Source organism: Pipistrellus hanaki (genome assembly GCF_964339955.1).
Source record: "Pipistrellus hanaki genome assembly, chromosome: 5".
Taxonomy (NCBI): domain Eukaryota; kingdom Metazoa; phylum Chordata; class Mammalia; order Chiroptera; family Vespertilionidae; genus Pipistrellus; species Pipistrellus hanaki.
In genome coordinates this window covers 16,786,155-16,807,427 of record NC_140507.1, presented here as the reverse complement: position 1 = coordinate 16,807,427, position 21,273 = coordinate 16,786,155, and the positions used below count along the sequence as shown (strand labels likewise).

Sequence of the window (21,273 nt, the reverse complement as noted above, 5' to 3'; positions counted from 1 at the left end):
TTAAAAGAAACAAGGCATCTGAAATACAAGGGAAACAATAGAAGATGGAGGTTCCATTTACCAGTAGGCCCCTCAGGGAGATTCAGGTATATCCATCTTGAAGGGACAATCCTTGGTCCAAAGCACTTTCACAAAAGAAAACCACTACTTCAGGAAAATATCCTTCTCATTAAAGAACATGAGATTTTAGGTATTGAGGGCAACTGGGCAGGGTTTGTTAACCACAAATAATAGATCTGTAAAATTTCTAGACATCATGAAACCAGGTCAGACCTGGGTAGGCTAATTACATTCTAGGTCTGTGGTCAGCAAACTATGACTCGCAAGCCTAATGCGGCTCTTTGGCCCCTTGAGTGTGGCTCTTCCACAAAATACCACAGCCTGGGCAAGTCTATTTTGAAGAAGTGGCATTAGAAGAAGTTTAAGTTTAAAAAATTTGGCTCTCAAAAGAAATTTCAATCATTGTACTGTTGATATTTGGCTCTGTTGACTAATGAGTTTGCTGACCACTGATCTAGGCAAAATAAACAACGTAAAAAATGCTCCAAAGCAGAAAAACCTGCAGTTCCCTTTACTTTGGATGTGTTCATCCTGGTATTTGAACAAACAGCACATGGAGCTACAATATATTGATCAAACAAATAAGCAACTGCTACTACTTACTTAGCACTTACTATGAATCCAGTCCTGAACTAAGTAAACCCTGTGGGCATTATCTCACTTAATCCTCTCATTAGAAGTGAGGTAGGGATTTGTTGTCCTCATTTCATAAATGACTATGCTCAGAGAGTAAAAGTAATTGCCCAAGGTCGCCCAGCTTATAAAGAACAAACCTCTGTATTGCCTTAGGTAAGAGGGTAGGGATCCTGTGCAGACCCAGAAGGTTCTCGCTGCAACTTCTTGGAGCAAATCCCAGGCCCTGCATGAACCAACTGGATGATTTTCCTCTTCAGATACTTTGTGTAATATGTCAGGTAGGAAAGAGACCAAAGTCTTAACCATGGCTAATCCAGACTCCAAGGCTAAAATCATCCATTTTCAAAATATTGGAGTAAGAAGGTGAGAAGTCACTTGATTTGAGTCTTTCATTTTAGAGTGAGACATGTTTTATATAGGTTTACCCAACCAGTTAGAAAAAAAACACTTACAATCTCATAGCCATTATCTGACAGTTTTAGCCTACAGCCAAAGCATGAAGGAGATACCTGATATGTCTTCATAAAGCCAATCCTACATCCCAGACCCTGCTGAGACAGTTGGGGAACCACTTACCCATTATAGATCCATGTTTGCATCCCCAATATATTAGCATATCACAGTCTTCAAAGCACATTCACATCCATGGTCTAATTTATGTTTCACCTGTGTCCTAAGGCAGAATAGGAATAGTGGGGTCTACTTTGTGGATAAGAAATTGAGATTCAAGCAATTAATGTTGCAAATATCAAGGATGAGTACAAACTATGAGTTTGCTCATTCCAACCCAAGCATTCTTGATACTGAACGACACTGTCCTAATGGAGTGGTATCATTAACCAACAAATGTTTTTATAAAAATCACTCAGGTTACCACATAGACCCATGGATAAGTCTAGTCTAAATCTCCCCTTTTATAGTTTAGGAAACTAAAGCCTATGAAATAAAATTAGCATACCCTAGCTACTTAGAGGTACAGCTGGCACTTCAGACTTCCAAGTTCTTTGTTAATAACTGTATCTATTGACATATTACTATTTCTTGTCCACAGTAAAAGTTAGGAATCTAGAACTAAGGCAGTTCATATTCTACAAGCACTGTGCCCTAACCAGGCCTGCTGTTTTGGTAGCAAATAGGTTGTAGTTCATGCACTGAATGAAAGTTAGTGGTTGCCTAGAGTTCTGTGTTGAGACAAATTCTGAGGTTACACCTAGGGTTAGAGTAAAATAATTTCTTAATTGATACCAACATCTGCCATGTATATAGGGAGGAAAATTGGTACCTAGCCAGCCATGTATTGAGTATTTCAACTGTAAAGTAAAATATAAAGGACATAATTACAGGTAGTAATTGCACCACTTATACACCTACATGTGCCAGGAACTGGGTTATAGATTTTACCTCTGGTCTTATATAATCTCCATGACAACATTATGCCCTGAGTACTATGATCACCATTGTCAGGAGAGAACTGTGCATCTCAGAAAGCTCCCACAGACAGTGGGAGCCTAAAATGAGGGAAGAAGCTGGCTGCAGTGAAAACTACCCTGTTTCCCTGAAAATAATACAGTGTCATATATTAATTTTTTCTCCCAAAGTTGCGCTAAATCTTATTTTCGGGGGATGTCTTATCTTTCCATGCGCTAGGTCTTATTTTCGGAGGATGTCTTATTTTCGGGGAAACATGGTAGGTGGGCAATGAGGATACCAGGGGTTTACTTCTGGCTCTGCCATTAACAAACCTTGTGACATTGGACATTTCACTGCCACACTATGGAGCTCAGTTTCTCTACCTGTGAAAAAGGAATGCTTACAAAATGTGTTCCCTGAGCCCTTCCATCTGTGACTCTGACCTTGAAAAATTACCCTACCAGGATAAGTAGGGAGACAAAATTTGGTGGTTAGGGAAACATAATTGCCTAACATCCCACAAGGAAGAAGAGAATAGTGAGATAAGAATTCTTCTACCACAGACTGTGAAAAACCTGGCTTCTAGTCACCATGGCAGCCTAGAGCTTCTTGGCAACCCCAACCCAGAGTCACTTAATCCTCCATCGACAATTTAATTAAGATGTGTGAAGGGCTATGGTAGTGGCAGATGATAGGAGAGATCCAAGAACAAATACCCCAAGTATGCTTCCAATCTTCCCTGCCACTCATGCTGCCTTCAAATTCCTGGAGATGAGATTTTCCTGATAGTTTGCTCTAAACAGCTGTGAGCACAGCCTTGGTGCATGGAGCACTAGGGTAAGGCTGAGAGAACATATTAATTTTCTGCATATCGTTGCCCAGAGGGCTCTTCAGCTCTCCCTGTCAGCAGCCCCTTTCCCTGTTGTGGCCATCCTGTCAGGTCAAATTGCATCTTGCAATTGCCCTGCTGCGTGTTTTGTTGGTTTTGTGCCTGGAAGATTATTTGAAAATCTGGTCACAGCTGAATTTATACATATTCCCTTCTTCCTCTGAGAGACTATTCAATGTATTGTAGATGTTATGATTGATTCTGGGTATTCCTTCCCCTAACTTTGAAAAACTCCCTTTCTTTTCTTTTTTTCTCTTTCTCTCATTGATAATGTTGCTTGAGTGATATATTTTCATATAAAGAATCAGATCTTTCCAGCTAGCAAAGGACTTAAAGATTACCTGCCCAAAGTCCTCCGGAAGAGATAAGGAAGGTTAACAGTGTAACTAGGACTAGAACTCAGGGCTCCTCACTCTCAAATCCAGTGTCCTTTCCAGACTGTAAGCCACACTTTAAAACAATCTAGTTTATCTCATTACTAGAGGCCCAGTGCACGAAATTCATGCAAAGGGCTTGGCCCCTGCTATGGCAGTGACTACCTCTGCCTCAGCCCCTGCCTCTGCGGTTTCAGCAAGTCATCCAGAAGGACATCCAGAAGGATGTACGGTCTAATTAGCATATTATGTTTTTATTACTATAGACTGTGAAAACTTAAGGCTCACTCTATCAAATGCCTCCCTGAAATTCTCATAACTATTTCCATTAATTTCCCATGGAGACCGAGAATTTTCCTGAGCCCCAATATAGATCAATTAGTTCAAACAGAAATTTAATTACACATCAATATTTGGCCAACACTTGATGTTGGGATCAAGAAAATAGTCCTGATATTTATGTGCAAAGAAAAATAACCTCCTAGATGTTTAATGATAATTGTATATTTAACAAATCTTTAATCTATATATTAACCACCAGATTATATAGGGTGTGTGCTTATAGTAATAACTTTCTTTAATAAATATAGTCGCTTATATATGTTTAAAATTTGTTCATTTACAAAGCATTTTCAAAAGCCAGACCCCAGTAGCCATAAAATACATCTATCCTTTGGGGGAAATGATGCTCTTTATAGACCATATTAGATGAGAGTATTAATTTGTGGTTCTGGATCATGGATCCTGACTAAGGGCCTACTGTGTACAAGGTTAGATTCTGTGAAAGATCCACAAAAGAGAAACTGCCCCTCCCTTCTAGTTGTGTCCACTGAGTTGAGACCTGTGCACAACTAGGAATGACTTGCTATTCTAGCAGTCTATCTTGGTCAACCAGTGAATACTAGACACTGTGTCCTTACTTTCTCAAGGTAAGGGTCACACAAGTCATATGGGAACAGCCTTACCTAGGGCATTGCTGAAAGAGATTTATTCTAGGCTACACCCCAGACCTATTGAATCAGTATCTCTAGTTTTAGAGCAGGAGGAGCTGCATATTTACAATCTCTGCACATAATTTCAGTGCTCAGTAGACTCTGATAACTACTGTCCATGGAACTGAGGCGGTCTCAGAGTACATAGGATTTGTTCTGGTGTGTGAAATGGTGAGAACCAGCACATCGAGTGGAGTAAACAGCTTAGGCAAAGTCCCAAGTGAGCTCAGGAGGCAATAGGAAAGCAATTTGGCTAGGTTTAAAGGCTTTTAAAATATAAACAGGAGACAATATTAGGTCCCAAGTTATTAGCTTTATCAGATAACAATTTACATTCTGAGGGCAGGTTTTACATTACAGGAAAACTGGCAATAAGCACCCATGATCCTGAAATTCTTCAGTGTTGTCATCCAATGATGAAATCAAACCCCATCGATATTCAGCTCTCCACTTCTTCTAAGCTGTATAAATGTGGCCTTACTGAACAATAGATAGGTTTCTTAATGTCTTTAAAGGACACACAGAGCCCCAGTTTCTTAACTCTTCCTATATTTAACAGGAATATAATTACTCAGCAGTAATTAAAAGATTCTAAACTATTCTGTGTGTTCTGTATTTGCAAGATATTTGTACTTTGAAAACTACTGGTACTAATTAGAGACTCTTATTTTGCAATCACTCATAATTTGTTTCTTCCTGAGCTAATCTCACTCATGAATGTGTGATCAAGTTACACTCAGCTCTTCATTAGTGTGTATGCCAACCTCAATTCCAAGCACAGCCAGCCCTTAATTCCAGTTTTGTTCCTGTCTTCTGCCAGAGGTCTAAAATTGCCGTGTTTGAGAAGATGTGGACATATATGAAGTCAGCAGAACCATCAGTGTTTGTGCGGACCACAGAGGAGGGGATGATCCGAGTGAGGAAATCCAAAGGCAAATATGCCTACCTTCTGGAGTCCACCATGAATGAATACATTGAGCAGCGGAAACCCTGTGACACCATGAAGGTGGGAGGTAACTTGGATTCCAAAGGCTATGGCATTGCGACACCCAAGGGGTCTGCTCTGAGGTAAGTAGCCAAGATTTGCTTCCTTGGTATGCCCTCTCCCCTTCCTATCTCAGGAATGAAGTTGCTCTGTCTGTCACGCGGCTCCAATGGCACCATGCAAGCTTTTGAAAGAGCTCTTCTTGGATACCAGTGGGCCTGGAAGACTCCAGGCACCCAAGATCTTCAGCCCTGAGGTTGGAAATTGACCCGGGGAACTCAGCTTGCTATAACTGTCGTTGCCTCTGTGTTCTTCCCCATGCCTTGCCTTACCCCTCCAAGTGTGTTAAACATTGATAAATCTTGTGTTTCTGTCATGTGGTCTGTAACACACCATCCTTTGCCAGACGTCCCTGTATTCAACTAGGCCACAAACAGAGTTTGCCAGAAACCTGGGTTCTTTGACAGAGGTGGTCTGTAATGTTTGTCTCAAGAGAAACATAAACACACTGTCCAAATGAAAAATCAAGTAGTCTGAGTCCTGTGCAAATCAAAATAATACCAAATTAATAATAGCATCCATTTTTTCCTAGATACTGATTTCTTTAGTTAAAAAAAAAAAAAGGAAGTTCAGTAAAGAAGCAAAGTGGACTTCACTTTCACATAAAGAAGCTCTGATGTTCACTACGATAGACTCACATAGAATTGAAATCAGAACACCTAGATTTAATTCTGGGATTACTAGTGATTGTCTTACAGAAGATAAGACACATCATCTCCCCCCCTAGCTTCAGTTTCCTCATCTGTAAAAACAGGATAATTGTCCCTGCCCTACCTAGGTCCAAAGTAATCGTGAATTCAAATGGGATAATCTATACAGAAGGTAACTGAAAGAGTATAGTATGAAGTCACTTGTGAGACATTTTATCAACCACAGAGGAATTAGTTCACTTTATGGAAGGCTAGTGTTCAAGAAAAAGTTAAGGAGTGTTTAAAAATTTGCAAAAGGGTAGAGAGGAATTCCTAATCTATTTGACACAACCAACATCCAGGGCCACCTGCCTCCATTTCATTGAGCTCTACAATGTTCCAGGCAGTTAACTAGGAGCTAGACCAACAATATTGAACAAGACATAGTGTCAGTCCTGATGGAAGTACATTCTTGAAAGGAAGACAGGTATTAAACAGATAATTATTGTTTAACTAGAGGCCCAGTGCACAGATTCATACGTGGTGGGGGGGAGGGGTTTCCTCAGCCTGGCCTGTAGCCTTTTGCAATCTGGGACCCCTCAAGGGATGTAGCAGTGCCATGCTGCTGGAGCTCATCCAGGCCTGCTGCACCTGCCACCACCATTGCTGCAGAGTCCGGACAGGCTCCCACCCCTGCAGCTGCACCCGCCAGCCCTCGTGAGCCCAGCTTCTGGCTGAGTGGTGCTCCCCCTGTGGGAGTGCACTGACCACCAGGGGGCAGCTCTTGCATTGAGCGTCTACCCCCTCATGGTCAGTGCACATCATAGCAACTCGCCGACCAGTCTTTCTGATCATTCTGATTGTTCTGTTGTAATGGTGGCTTAGTCTTTTATATATATATAGATGACTCATGACAATTATGACAGGAACCCTGATAGTTTATAAAAGGGGACCTAGAGAATACCTACTTCCAGCAATATGGCAGAACAAAACTTCCACTATAAACTCCTACATGTGCTGGATAAAGATATAACAAATGTCCTTTAAAAATGAAAGTTAGGAAATCCATATGCCAAAAGGGAAATCAAAACCAGAGTGAAAAGCATAAGCTAATTATTGTGGAGATTTCCTAGGCAGGGCAAGGTTGTAAATTATGTGACAATCTATATAAGCAAGAATCAGAAGTACAACTAAAGATATAGTGTGTTTTTTTTAATCATAAAATAGCAGACATATTTGGAAAAGCACTTATTAGAATTTAATGAAGAAAAAAAATACAATTGTTGATATAAAAATCTCAATGGAAGGGTTAAACAGCAATTATACAAAGTTGAACAGAAAATTAGTACTGGGAGGAAATTTTGTAGAAAATTTCCCAGAATATCACAGAGAGAGATTTTTTTAAGATAGAAAGTATAACAAAAAGGTTAAGATACATGAAAAGGGGGGGGGGGATACCCCCATGTTTTATTTGGAGCAATATTTGAAGAGAATTTTCTAGAATTTATGGAAAACATAAATGCTCACATTAAAAATTAAGAGGTCCATGTAGGATAAATCAATGAAAATCAGCTACTGATTTGATTGAAACTGTAGAACAAAAAAGAGAAGATCACAAATATAACCAGAGATAACAAGGTCCAATCTGGTGGGCAGAATGGGTAAGCTGTAGAAAAGAGGACTTCCAAAGACGCTTTTATCAAGGAGAGATGTGAGTGATTAATAAGAGTTAGTGGATGCTCATTTAAACACACACTTCTTTAAAATATATATAGATATAGATATAGATATAGATATAGATATAGATATAGATATAGATATAGATATAGATATAGATAGATATAAATATATATTTTTTATTGATTTCAGAGAGGAAGGGAGAGGGAGCAAGAGATATAGAAACATCAATGATGAGAGAATCATTAATCGGCTTCCTACTGCATGCTCTGTATTAGAGATAGAACCTGGCCATATTCCTTGACTTGGAATTGAACTGTGACCTCCTTGTTCATAGGTTGATGTTCAACCTCTGAACCATGCTAGATAGGCCACATCACTTCTTTGAATACCACTTCTTTTGGGTGATAGCACAGCTTTTATGAGGTTTGCATGCTCAAAGATTCTTTCTGGGATAAATGTGGAAAATAATTCAACTCTGTAACAAAGAAAAACCTAATCATACTGCTTGTATCACTGTAAAATAAAACAAGCCATTTATTGATTTTGAGAAAGAAAGAGAGAAATGGAAATGTAATAAATATATTCCAAATATAGACCACTGATGGATTGATGTGAAAATCAAGAATATCCAACTGAGGCCCACAAGCTCCACTTACCCTCAGTGCTCCTTTCTCTCCAGTGGCAACATCAATGATTGCTATGGGGCTTCTAAACTAAAAAACCAAAGAGTAATGCTTATACTAAGAGGACCACGAGTTTCTGGTCTGGCCTGGAAATTTTCTTCTCCTCTCTATGGGATTTTCCTTCTGATTTCCGCATTACAAGGAACCTAGCCACCAATAATGTAAAGGTTCCATAAAACATATCATTTCAAAATGGTTACAGAAAATATGAGTAACCCCTCCCCAAATCCACACACACACTCTCCAGGCAGGTTTTCATCATACTTCTGCCTCACATGCCCCAAACTGTTCCGTTTCCCCAATTCATGGTTGAATACCAAAGAGTTGTGGCAAACCAAATGCCACACACTCATGCCTGCTCCAGGAAATTTGGATCCATTGATTTGACCTCAGAAAGCCCCTCTGCATGACAGAGGTGGAATGTAAGAGGAGTCCAAGGTCAGTATGTGTATCTTCTGATCCCATTGAAAGAGAACTGATATGAGCTTAAAGATTATCTCTCAGAGGAAACCAATTTGTCTCTAAATTATTTAGGATTATAGAAAATACCTTTATAAAGGCTTATCAGCCTCTCAAAAAAACTTCAAACGCTTTATAAGTGTCCACAGAAAGTTGCTGTAGTACACCACAGGGCTTGTCACAAACTTTTCTTCTGCCCTGGAAAAGGTGGGGCATTTGCAGCCCTCAAAGGCAGATGCGCTCCAGACTCAATGCTTGTGCCTCCATCAAGAAAAGACCTCCCTAGGATCCATGATGGTGGCAGAGCAGGTGGATGTTACACTCATCTCCTCTCAGAACCAAACTGGAATTATGATTAAAATATGGAGGAAGAAACCTGATTAACCAACTGAAAGCTAGCTGAAGAGAAGTCTTATAACCAAGAATTTACAAAAAAAAAAAAAAAAAAAGCCACAGGGAGACTGGTAGGAAGGGCAGAGATGTAGAAAGGGCTGGCCCTGCTCTCATGGGCAGTGGCTGAGATGCCAAAGGGAAATCTCAGCTGCAAAGGTTCTGCCTGAGAAGCTTGTGGTCTCAATCCCAGGCCAGGCTTCCAGCCCAGCTCCCCAGAACGAGGAAGAGCAATCAGACATGAAGAAGAAATAAAAAACATCCAAATTGGAAAGAAAAAGTAAAATGTTTATTATTTGCAGATGACATGATACTGGATATAGAGGAATCTAAAAGTCCCAACAAAATCTACTAGAACTGATCAATGAATTTAGTAAAGTAGAAGGAAACAAAATTAATAACCAGAAATAAGTTGTATTTCTATACACCAATAATGAACTATTATAAAGAAACTAAGAAAAAAAATCCCATTTGCAATTGTATCAAATAAAAGAAAATACCTAGGAATCAATTTAACCAAGGATATAAAAGACCTATACTCAGAAAATTATAAGACACTGAGAAAGAAATTAAAGAAGATACAGCAACCTAGAGAAAGAATAACAAAGTGGAAGAATCTTGCTACTTGATATCAAATATACTACAATCAAAACAGCATCATACTGGCATTATAAACAGAATAGAGAGCCAAGAAAATAAACCCATGCCTTTATGGTCAATTAATATTTGACAAAGGAGGCAAGAATATATAGTGAAGTAAAGATAATTTATTCAGTAAATGGTGTTTGGAAAATTGGACAGATACATGCAAAAAAAGGAAACTAGACCATCTTCTTACACCATACATAAAAATAAACCTAAAATAGATTAAAGACTTAATGTTAAACTCAAAATTTTTTTTTTTTAAAATCCTAGAAAAAAAACATAGGCAGTAAAATCTTGGACATTTCTTGTAGCAATATTTTTTTCTGATATTTCACCCAGGAAAGGAAAACAAAAAATATAAACAAATGGGATTACATCAAACTAAAAAGATTTTGCAAAGGAAACCATCAACAAAATGAAAAGACAACCCACTGAATGGGAGAACATATTCACCAATGATACATATGATAAGGGGCTCATATTCAAAATTTATAAAGAACTTATAGAACTCAACACCAAAAAAAAAATCCAAATAAAAAATGGGCAAAGGACCTGAATAGACACTTCTAAGAAAAAAACAAAACAAAAAAAACACCTTACAGATGGCCAATAAACATATGAAAAATGCACAACTAATCATCAGAGAAATACAAATTGAAACCACAATGAGATATCACCACACACCTGCCAGGATGGATATCATAAATAAGTAAATAAACAACAAGCGTTGGCAAGGATGTGGAGAAAAGGGAACCCTTGTGTACTATTGGTGGGAAGGTAGATTCGTGCAGCTACTGTGGAAAGCAGTCTGGAGTTATCTCAAAAAATTAAAAATGGAACTGCCTTATGACCCAGCAATTCTACTTCTGGCAATTATATCTGAAGAAACACAAAACACGAATTCAAAAGAATATATGCACACCTATGTTCACTGCAGTGTTATTTACAGTAGCCAAGATTGGCAGCAGCCCAAGTGCCATCAACAGAAATGTTATGGTACATTTACACAATGAAATACTACTTGGTCATAAAAGAGCAAGGAAATCTTACCTTTTGCAACAGCATGGATGGACCTGGAGAGTATTATGTTAAGTGAAATAAGCTAGTCAGAGAAAGACAAATACAATATGATTTCACTTATATATGCAATCTAATGAACAAAATTAACTATCAACAAAATACAAAAACAGACTCATAAATACAGAGAGCAGACTGACATCTGTCAAGGGGGGAGAGCTGCTGAGGGGCTGGGTAAAATAGGTGAGGAGATTAAGAAAAAGAAAAGAAAAAATTCATAGACACAGACAACAGTATGGTGATTAACATATAAAAAGGAGGGTTGGGAGGTAAAATTGGGTAAAGGGAGAATAAATGGTGATGAAATGAGACTTGACTTGGGATAGTAAAAACAGAATACAATATACAGATTATATACTATGAAAGTGCACACTTGAAACTTATATAATTTTATTAATCAATGTCACTCCAAGGAATTTAGTTTTTAAATGTAAAAACAAAATAATAATAATAAATGTCCATACTACCCAAATCAAAAAGAAAAAAGGGCACCTTCCTGGCAGTCCTCCTCCACCACTTACTCTTCATAAAGCCAAATAACCCCCACAGCCCATGCACACACACACACCTGTGGGGCATTTACTCCTTCTGTCCTGCCCAGAACAAGCTCCACATTCCTCTAAGGAAGATTACCCAGCATCTCCCCATCAGAAGGTCAGAATGCTGATGTATAAAACCCAAATGTTCCTCTAAAACTTGCCAAATCTACTTGGCAGAAGCCAGGCCATGGTCCCTACAGAGTGTTAAAAGGCTATTAGTGACAGAATGGAGTGTTGTTTTATGAGAAGCGGGGGTTGTCTCTTCTGCTCTGGAAACAAATACTCTGATGAAGCGAGGTGGTCCGGTGCTTGATTTCCCATTTGGACAGGTGGTGTTTCTTTGAAACAGATGCTGTTTGTTGGCTGTCACTGCATGTTTGGGGTTGGGCAAGGGGCTAAGTTATGTTTCCAAGTCCTTATGTTGTGGATAAAGACCTACGCAGCCAATGCCGGTCACTAGGGAAAAGCAATTGGTAAATCCACTAATTACGATCTATTGGCCCGTTTTTTTTTTTTTTAGCAACTACGTAAATTTATCTGCTGGTCTGAACTGAAGCCTTTTTTAAGATGATGATGATGTATACTCCCTTCAGTTAGAGACAGTGTGTTCAAACTTCCTAACTATGGGGGCATGGGTTTTCTCATTCCAACCCAAGGAATCCACACTTTAAGTGAAAATCTCAAATAAGGATTCTCCTTCACAAACCACCTACCAAGAATTTAATGGGTTTGCTAAGAGTTATGCCCTAAGCAAGACATTGGTCCAAGTGTGGTCTTTAACTGTGACTGTGTTACATGGAATCTTTTCTGGTCTCTATGATCATGACATATTTGTCTTCTGTCACATGTCTTATCCATGCCAGACGTATGGGCCAAGAGGACAGAAGCACAGTGCAGTCTGATCCTGTAGCTTAATGGGTGATGGGCACCCAGGAGGGTCTGAGACCCGCTGCCTCAGCTTCATAGATTCTTCTGAATCCTTCTCCACACAAAGCATCATGCACAATACGTAGGCAACCATGGTGACAGAGGTGCAATCCCCACTCCTAAATGATGTATAAGCAAGTACAGTTCATGAGAAGAATTACATAGATACCTATTATTCTACCCAATGCTGTAACAGTCAGAAATATGCAAGAGGAAGAGAGCCAACATTTGAGAGGGAGGATTTGCAAAGATTTTATGGCAGGGGTAACATCCATGATAGGCCCCAAAGAATTGTGATAGATGAGAAGCAGGGAGCGTGTCTTCCAGATGGAAGGGATGGAGAAAAGTAAACACAGAAATGGGCAAACATACTGCTTGTTTTCAGGGACCACGAGAGCTCCTCTTTAACTAGAGAAGGCACTAATAAGTAAGAGTGATTGGTTGTGGTCAAACTGTGAATGTCTCTGTATGTTTGATTTGATATCAGTAGGGGTCACTGAAGGCCATTGACTTACAGGGAATATGATCAGACAGGCTCCTGAAGATTAACTTGGCAGTGGTTTGCAACAAGAATCAGAGAGGGGAGGAACACAGGCAGGGAGGGTATTTAGAAATCTGTTGTGGTCTTTTTGTAGGAGATAATGAATGTGGTTACAACAGGCCATAACAGGATGAGGATAGATGGCCTAAGTGGCTCTGTTTGTCACCAGTCACAGCCTTTAAGACAGTAGTTTGGGAAAGTCTGTTATGTGAGCATTCTGATACTTTTATGCTCTTCCCTAAAACTGATCAGGTATAAACTGATCCAGTAGGATGGGAGTGTAATAGGGAAACTGTATTGAATGGTGTCGAAATGAGATTATCATTTAGAGGCAAACAACCTTAATTCGAGTTCAAGGGCCATTATTCCACCAAGTTTGCCCTTGCTTGATAAGCCAGTGTAACTTTATAAACCTCTGTTTTCTTTTCTGTAAAATTGAAATAATAGTAACTCACTGCAGTCGAATTGAGTTTTTTAAAAATAGCATAAAGTGCTTGTCACAGAGGGTACTCAATGATAACCTGCCATCCCATCCTCCTTCCATTAGACCTACCAAAACTCACTTTTGAGCCAAATAACTCATTTTTTCTTCTTTGTGAAAACCAATTGTGTTCATCAGAAATGCACATGAGCCCCTCCCCCAGCCCCCCACACTAGCAGCATTAGAAACAAAATGCCTGTTTCTGAGAACAATTTGTGGTCCTTCCCCACAGAGAACACACTAAAAATATATAAAAACCCTGATATTTCTTTCTCTCCTTCCCTCTCCCATAGTATGGTACTGGTTCAGGGCACACTGCTGAGAATAAATGCAGTATGTCCCAGGAAAATGACAGTTCTTTTCGATTGGTCCTTGCATCCTGATGGGTAGCCAGGGATGCTTGTTGTCATGGTAACCCCATGAACCCTATGACCAAGGTCGGGCCTGATCAGAGAGGCAAAGCCTTCTGAGCAGTGAGGCTAGATTTGCCTGCATCCTCAGAAGAGCTGGAAAGAAAGGAAGAGGGGGGATGACAGGAGAGAGAAATAAAAGAGAGAGAAGCAGAAAAAGAGAGAAGCAGATTTATTTTGGAGGAACCTGGTGAAATTGCAAAGACAATTAGTCCCATTAGGGCTCTGTTGTTATCATTCCTCTTTGAGGAACTTACGAACAGAAGAGCAACACATTAAAGAGTGAGAGAGAAAAAGAAGAAGGGGGGGGAGGGGGGAGTAGGAGGGGGAAAAGAAGAAGGAGGTGGAGGAGGCCAGAGCAAGAATGAATCTAGGAAGGTAAACCACATGGGAAATGAATGGCCTTTACCAAGAACAGCTGCCCAGTGCAGGTTCTGGTTTGCCTGAAAAAGCACTGCTTTCTCCCGCTGATATACAAATTGTATATTGCTTTCTTTTAAGAAGCTGTTGCTGTCAAATATAGAATCTTTTTTTTTTCCTCTACTCTTATCTGCAACTTTATTTTCCTTCTTCTAAGAAAGCAGCTGCTCTACTATAAAGGCAGACCAGAAAGGTACCTGTTTCAGCTCTGCCAATGACTTGGGCATGTATTGGGAAGCAAATGTGCTTTGATGTTGATAGACACTCATTTAACCTGCCCCCCACATTTACAATCATGTGATCTTGGGAAAGTAGCAAGTAGCCATATGGACCATAGACTGATAGTTAGGACCTTGAAGTCAGGGCTAAGAATCAATTTCACCTCTGCAAGTTAATGATTAAAGTGACTGAGACAAGTAACTCCTTTTTAGGCCTTAGTTTCCCCAAATATAACAACTGGAGGTAACACTAGCATTTATTATACTTGGGTGGTTGTTAAATGATTAAATGAAATCATATGAAGCACTCAGCACAGTGCCTCACACATACTAAAGCGACTAAGAAATGCTAACCATTGCTATACTCTTTCTGAGACTTAGTTTTCTCATCTTCCAAATGGGGATCCTGCAACAAGCTTCACAGGGTGGTCTTGGGAATAAATAAAATCACTTATGAAGAGCTCATGGTGTAGAAGCAGTTCTTAAATATTAACTCCCATCCCTTCCCCACCAATCCTTTCCCTTTCAGCTTCCCCTCAGGGCTGGCCATTTAGTCTGTTAATTTGAGGCTCTCACCCAACTATGTGGTGATTACCTTCTCTGGCCAAACCACTTTGGGCTTTTTTCATTGCAATAAGGTGGACACTTCAGAATACCAAGAGACTGAAATGTTCAAATGTGCAGTTTTATTCCTTTTTTTTAATATATATTGTATTGATTTTTAACAGAGAGGAAGAGAGAAGGATAGAGAGCTAGAAACATCAATGAGAGAGAATCATGGATCAGCTGCCTCCTGCACACCCCCCACCGGGGATATGCCGCAACCAAGGCACATGCCCTTGACCGGAATCGAACCTGGGGCCTTTCAGTCTGCAGGCTGACGCTCTATCCACTGAGCCAAACCAGTTTTGGCAGTTTTATTCCCTTTTATCCTAGGTACCCCAAATGCTCAGCTAATCGCCCTATTGCTTCCATCCACATGGATGAAAGTGAAGCCTGATCTCTGAGGGCAGGCAGAAAGGCAGAGGGCAGGGGTAGCCCTGAGTTGAGCCCCTGCACAGAAATTCTGGCCTATCTACTCCAACATATTATGAACACCTCTATGGGCTGAGATCATAGCTTGAAAATCAGATCTAACCATACTCTTCTTCAGGAGGAAAGGGTGCAAAAGCCCAGGTAAATCCCTAACCTAAGATACCAGCTTGCTCCAAAACAGATGGAGGTGGTAAACCAGCAGAGCATAAAAACGCACACACCCCAGACGGAAATTTACGTGTACCGTTCATGTTTCCTCAACACAAGTATCTAGTCTAGTGGAAAAGGAGCATAATGACCTCTCAACCACATTTTCTATTCCCATGGGAATGAAACTTACTCCTCTTAGGAAAAATTAAACAGTCCATAGCACTAGTCAAAGCAGTCTCCTTGTGGCCCACAAACACCCCAACTTTTTCCCACTCCCATATCTTTCCTTTTACTGGTTCCTTTTTTGATCAACATATATTTCAAGGTACAGCTCAGTGAAGCAAGGGCCAGCTGTTCCCAGAACCTGACAGAATATTTAGCATGTAGGAAACTGCTATTCACTGTTTGTCCCATGGACTGATTCTACCCCACCACCTTCCACATATATGGCACCTTTCTGAGCATGTTACCAAATCAGTTGATGTGTCTGGTCAGTGTGACTAGTATCTCCTGAGGATACAGGCAAATCTAGCCTCATTTGAGAACCAGAAAAAATGAGTCTTACTGTATATAACACAATATAACACAAAACAACTGACTCTTAACTTGTGTTCTCTCTGGTCATTATTAGTGAACATCCTAAAGGCAGCATGTAAGTATATGACCTTGATTCTGCAATTTAATTCTACCAACATTTTAAGCATAGTACAAAGTGAGTACTCTTAAGAAAAGCAAAGACAAATAAATTAGGACTTTGGTACTCCCAAGATTCATCATCTAAGACAGGGACTAAAATTTAAAGTGCCCCCAGGTAGAGAAAATGAGGAAGTGGACCAGGAGCAAACCCCTTTGTGGTTTCTTCATTTTTAAGAGTCATGAGTACAGGTAATACTTCTGTACTCTAAGCAACAAAACCACAGTGCGAACACTATGATAAATAATAACTGTAGTTAATATTTATTGAAAACTTTTTATAGAAGTTTCCTAAGTCCTTGTATGCATTCCCTAATTCATGTAATACTCACAAGAACCTAATGAAGTAGGTACTATTAAAACCTCATTTTATAGATAATGAATCAGTGACACAGAGAGGTTAAATAAATTGTCAAAGGTCACACAGCTAGTAAATGGCAAAGCCGGAATTTGAACCCAAGGAGTCCAGCTTCAGAGCCTATGCTATTCACTACACTATACTATAAATGGAAACCTTCCCAGTCTCTGGGAGATGATAGGAAAGGATGGGGACTCAATAAACAAGAGTGCATGCCTGTCTAAAAGGGAAGCCTTCACTCAATCTGGTCTAATATCACCATTGGGCATATTGCCAGACCTTTCCATTTTTCAAAATAAACTAGAAATCTCAATTTTTGTGTAAACTATTTAAATTGTTGAGTAGTGATTAAGATAGAAGAAGAAAAAAAGAGAAGACATAAGCTAGTAACAACTAACACTAATACAAAGAAGTCCATAAAGATAGACAAATCATATATCAATAAATAGATAAGCAAGGCAAAGTAGGACAACTGTGCAAGTTTGATTAATATTTTGCCTTTCCCTGGGATATGAGTTCTAGTAAGGCCTCCAGGAGGAAGCAGCAGTCCTGAGCAGGGCCTTAAACTAGTGGGGAGAATATAAGAAAGATAGGGAGAAAGGTGTTTCAGGTCAAAGAAATAGTAGACATACAGATAAAGTAAAAAGAATTCATGTATCCTTTTTCAATCTTGTTATTGCTATTTTCAGCAGAGAATCATTCTATCAAACAAAATCTCCTGTGGAATTCCATTAGAAAATAAACCAGATACAAGTGGAGCTACTGAAGCAATTGTTGAGGAGCTAAAGGTGGTAGAGAAAAGGGGAAGGACAGTGCAACCTAGAGACAAGTTCACGTGGAGTGGAAGGCCTGGGAGCTTCTTTGTCTTCCTCAGGAGCCTGTCTCTACCACTGGAGGAGATAATTCTCCAACATTATGACCCTGTGTATTTTTAAATCCACAAGAAAATAATGGTCCTGCTGGCCTGCCCAGCATCCTGTTCACACTGGCATCTGCTTTTTGGTGCCCAGTCTATAGAATTGGCCCAGCTTTTCTTCCTTTCATGAACCAGAGGTAGCTGAGATGAAACCAGTGGGCTGGCTCTCTCCTGAATGTTGTTTTTACTCCCTGCGTTAATTGTGGGGCAAATTTCATTCATTCTCTCCATTATCTTTTGTCAAGCACCTCCAAGGTGTCAGACACAAACCCATGTGCCTGCTGTTGCTGGCAAAAGGTTCTACATTACAGGATCAGATGGGGTTGCAAATGAACTGCTGACACCTGCTTCTCACAGTATGGGCCAGGCTGGGAATCAAAGGTGCCTCTGGAATGCTTTCTGTCTGTAGAATGCCTGTTGGAGGAGCCAGACTTCAGATCCCTATTCAGTTCTATCAGGGATCTTAGCCCCAAAGAAAGTTACAGGGCCAGAATTGTGATCATATATGTAAAATTAGTGTGCAATTTCTGGGAGATCAAGTAACCCCTGTTGTACATTCCTTCAATCAACAGCACTGATCAAGCAGCTACAGTGTTACCTATGGTGCTGGCAAAAGGGTCCCTGCCACCAAAAAGCTCTCTGGTTGGAGGAGCTGACGATGGTTAATGGAGTGATGAGTTTGCTGTTACAGGGCATGCAAGTATGGTGGGACAGAAAGGAAGCCCTCATCCATTCTGCCTGGGTCATTACATGGGAACTTGTAGAGAACAACACATATTAGAGCTTATCAAATGCATAGGGTTGCACGAAGTGACAAAGTGTGCCTGGTAGGGCATTTGCCAACACAGAGGTGTGGCTTCAGTAGTGCTTCCAATCTAGTCACCTGCTACTGTCCAGAGTTTAACCTCAAAGCACTTTCACATCGATCACCTCATTTGATCCTCACACTGCAGGCAGCTGGAACAGAAGCTGGCTTCCAAAACAGTGAATCTTCCAGAGGGTACGTATCTATAGGGCACTTTGTCAGAACCAGAATAGGCCCAGGTTACCATTTTTCTAGAACCATCATTTTTTTCTTCAAAGAGAAAGAGAGAGAATGGGAGGGAGGGAAGAAGAGAGGGAGGGAGGGAGGGAGAATGGGAAGGAAGGAGGGAGGGAGGGAGGGAGGAAGGGAGAGAGGGAGGGAGGGAGGGAGAGAGGGCGGGCCCTAGCCAGTTTCGCTCAGTGGATTAGAGCGTCAGCCCTAGAACTGAAGGTTCCAATTTCGATTCTGGGTCTAGGGCATGTACCTCGGTTGCAGGCCCAATACCCGGTCCTGTTGGAGGCTCATATGGGAGGCAACCCACCCAATGTGTCTCTCATTGATGTTTCTTTCTCTGTGTCTCTCCCTCCCCCTTCCATGCTTTCTAAAAATCAATGAGAAAATATCCAAGGGTGAGGATTAACAACAACAAAAACTGCTTTGGGCCCTTCCTTATAGTCAAATTGCAAAATTAGTATCTTATAAAATGGCCTATGATAAGACTTTGCTCATTTGCTGCCTTAGCTGTGGGCTTAAAGAATAGAGATCCTTGCTGGGTGCAAAGTCAGTTTCTTTTGTTTGTTTTCTATCCAAATTGGCTTTTATTAATAGTAAAGACAAAGTAAGTTTTTTAAAAGGACTGAGTGAATGGAAGTGAAGGGCCTAAGTGAGCACTAGGGAGGATATGTTGATGCACACAGTGCCTTGTCTTTCCAAAGGGGTTGTGTGGACTGGCTTCAATCACACAGATGTAGAATAGAACCTCAGTCAAGGTTTATATTTGTCTTTAGAATGGAAATAGTAACAACAAGACAACCAAATCAGGATGTGAGGATTAAATGAAATAAAGCTTGCATAGTACTTAATATGATTCCTGTCCCATAATAAGCCCTCAGTGAAATAACTGTTATCTATAACAATCATCCTACAATTTCACACTTTCTGGTCCTTTTTCATTATTTTTAATTATGGTAAGCTTGCCAAATAGCTGAGTTAGAGAAACCTACGGTGATATTGCATTTAGATTTGGTTCATTCATTTAAAAAAAATAACAGTACTTTTCAAGCTCTTATACTGCATGGAATATCTTACACTAAATGTTATTTGGAGGAGTCAGAAAATACAGAAACCATGATCAATGCTCTGGGGAACTGACAATCTCTTTATGGAGACCCAGCCAACACAGCAATCAACTAGAACAATATTATAGCATAAGGGATCAGAGTTCAAGTTCAGAGGATCACCGAGGAAGGGGGATAGCTTGAGGTAAAATTTAATTAAATGCCTTTCAGGCAGCCCCCTTTTTTTATCTAATGAGATCATGATCCTGCCAATATAAGACATACATAAACTTTTCCCACATTGTTGTGGGGCTTATTCCATGAGGATTACCCACTTTCTCCAAACACCTCTTCACATTATTGGCCTCAAACTGTATCTTGTGTCTGAGAGGAGCAAACACTAGAGATTTAATTTTAACAGAAAAGTGGTCTGACAACTCACAGCAAAAATCAGAATTAAGAACTTTGTAACCCAGCCTTTCTTCTCCCTTCCAATGCTCCTTACCCCTTTATCCCTGCCCTTATATCCTTCCCTCTCCTACTATGAGTTTTTCCCGCTATATTCCCTTACAGTGGGAAGGTGGGGGAGAAGGAAGGGTCGTGAAGCCTCAGGAGTGGCTGTATATTCCCACATTGAACTTCTCTGAGGAAAAAGTTCATGGCCAATTGATACCCTTTGTGTGCTATCAAGCCCAGAGTCCATTAGTGCATTTCCGGGATCTGTTAATGGAAATTGTTTTCCCAGCTTGAAAATTGCCACATTTAAACTCACAATGTGGGATAAGGGAAATCATAAATATGAACTTCTTTTCAGGCAGCAAACAGCAGTTGCAGTCTTTCTCTTTGCCTTCGGGGATCCATATGCCACAGTCTAGTTAGCTGCCCAGCGACTGACAAACATAAATAAAAGGTAATGGCTATAGTAAACAGAGTTCCTGTAAGTCAAAAAGTGTTTTCCAGGGAGAAATCAACATGCTTCTTATCACACTAGAGTCACCAAAGAGCCAAAGTTTAGCTCTTATAAAAACAAATAACAAAGGCAATAAAAATAAAAATGTCTGCTCTGTCCACTATCAGCACTCAACAGTAGGGTAGAATAACATCTGCAAGTTTATAATAGTAAAAGGATCACGACTTGGACTGGTAAACACACAATGCAATTACAGAATTATACATCTGAAATCTTATATAACTTTATTAACCCATGTCATCCCAATAAATTCAATAAAAAGTAAAAAGAAATTAGTAAAAGAATCAGGGCAACAAGCCATAGGGAGAGGAATAGATTTGAGGGCACCCTTGCCTTCCAATTAATGCTCCTTGCAGCGTACTATGAACATAGCTCCTCTGAGCCCCTCTCGTTCATCCCATTATTGCTTGTCCATGGCCTGTAAAACCTCTCAACTAAGTTAAATTTAAAAATTGAGCCTTAGTTTAAGGTGCCACCATCACCAGATAAATCCTTAGGAGAAAGTAATAAAATGGGTAATGATACAAGTTATGTCCTGAAAGATGACCAACTCCTTGCCTAAAG

At 40.0% G+C, this 21,273-nt stretch overlaps 1 protein-coding gene across 7 annotated transcripts in view; it reads left to right on the top strand.

The window, feature by feature from the left end:
- Positions 1 to 21,273, top strand: part of GRIA1 (glutamate ionotropic receptor AMPA type subunit 1) — a 264,606-nt gene that overhangs the window by 224,877 nt on the left and 18,456 nt on the right. For 5 of the 7 annotated variants that reach the window (XR_014795150.1, XR_014795151.1, XR_014795152.1 and 2 more), the window contains exon 13: positions 5,182 to 5,429. Coding sequence is in view for 4 of the 7 variants with exons in the window: in XM_084885451.1 (XP_084741577.1) it covers positions 5,182 to 5,429 (248 nt within the window). In the remaining 3 variants the exon portion in view is untranslated. Of the gene's footprint in view, positions 1 to 5,181; positions 5,430 to 5,482; positions 7,802 to 21,273 lie in introns of those variants that run through there. The other 2 variants (XM_084885452.1, XM_084885453.1) reach the window with 2 other exon arrangements.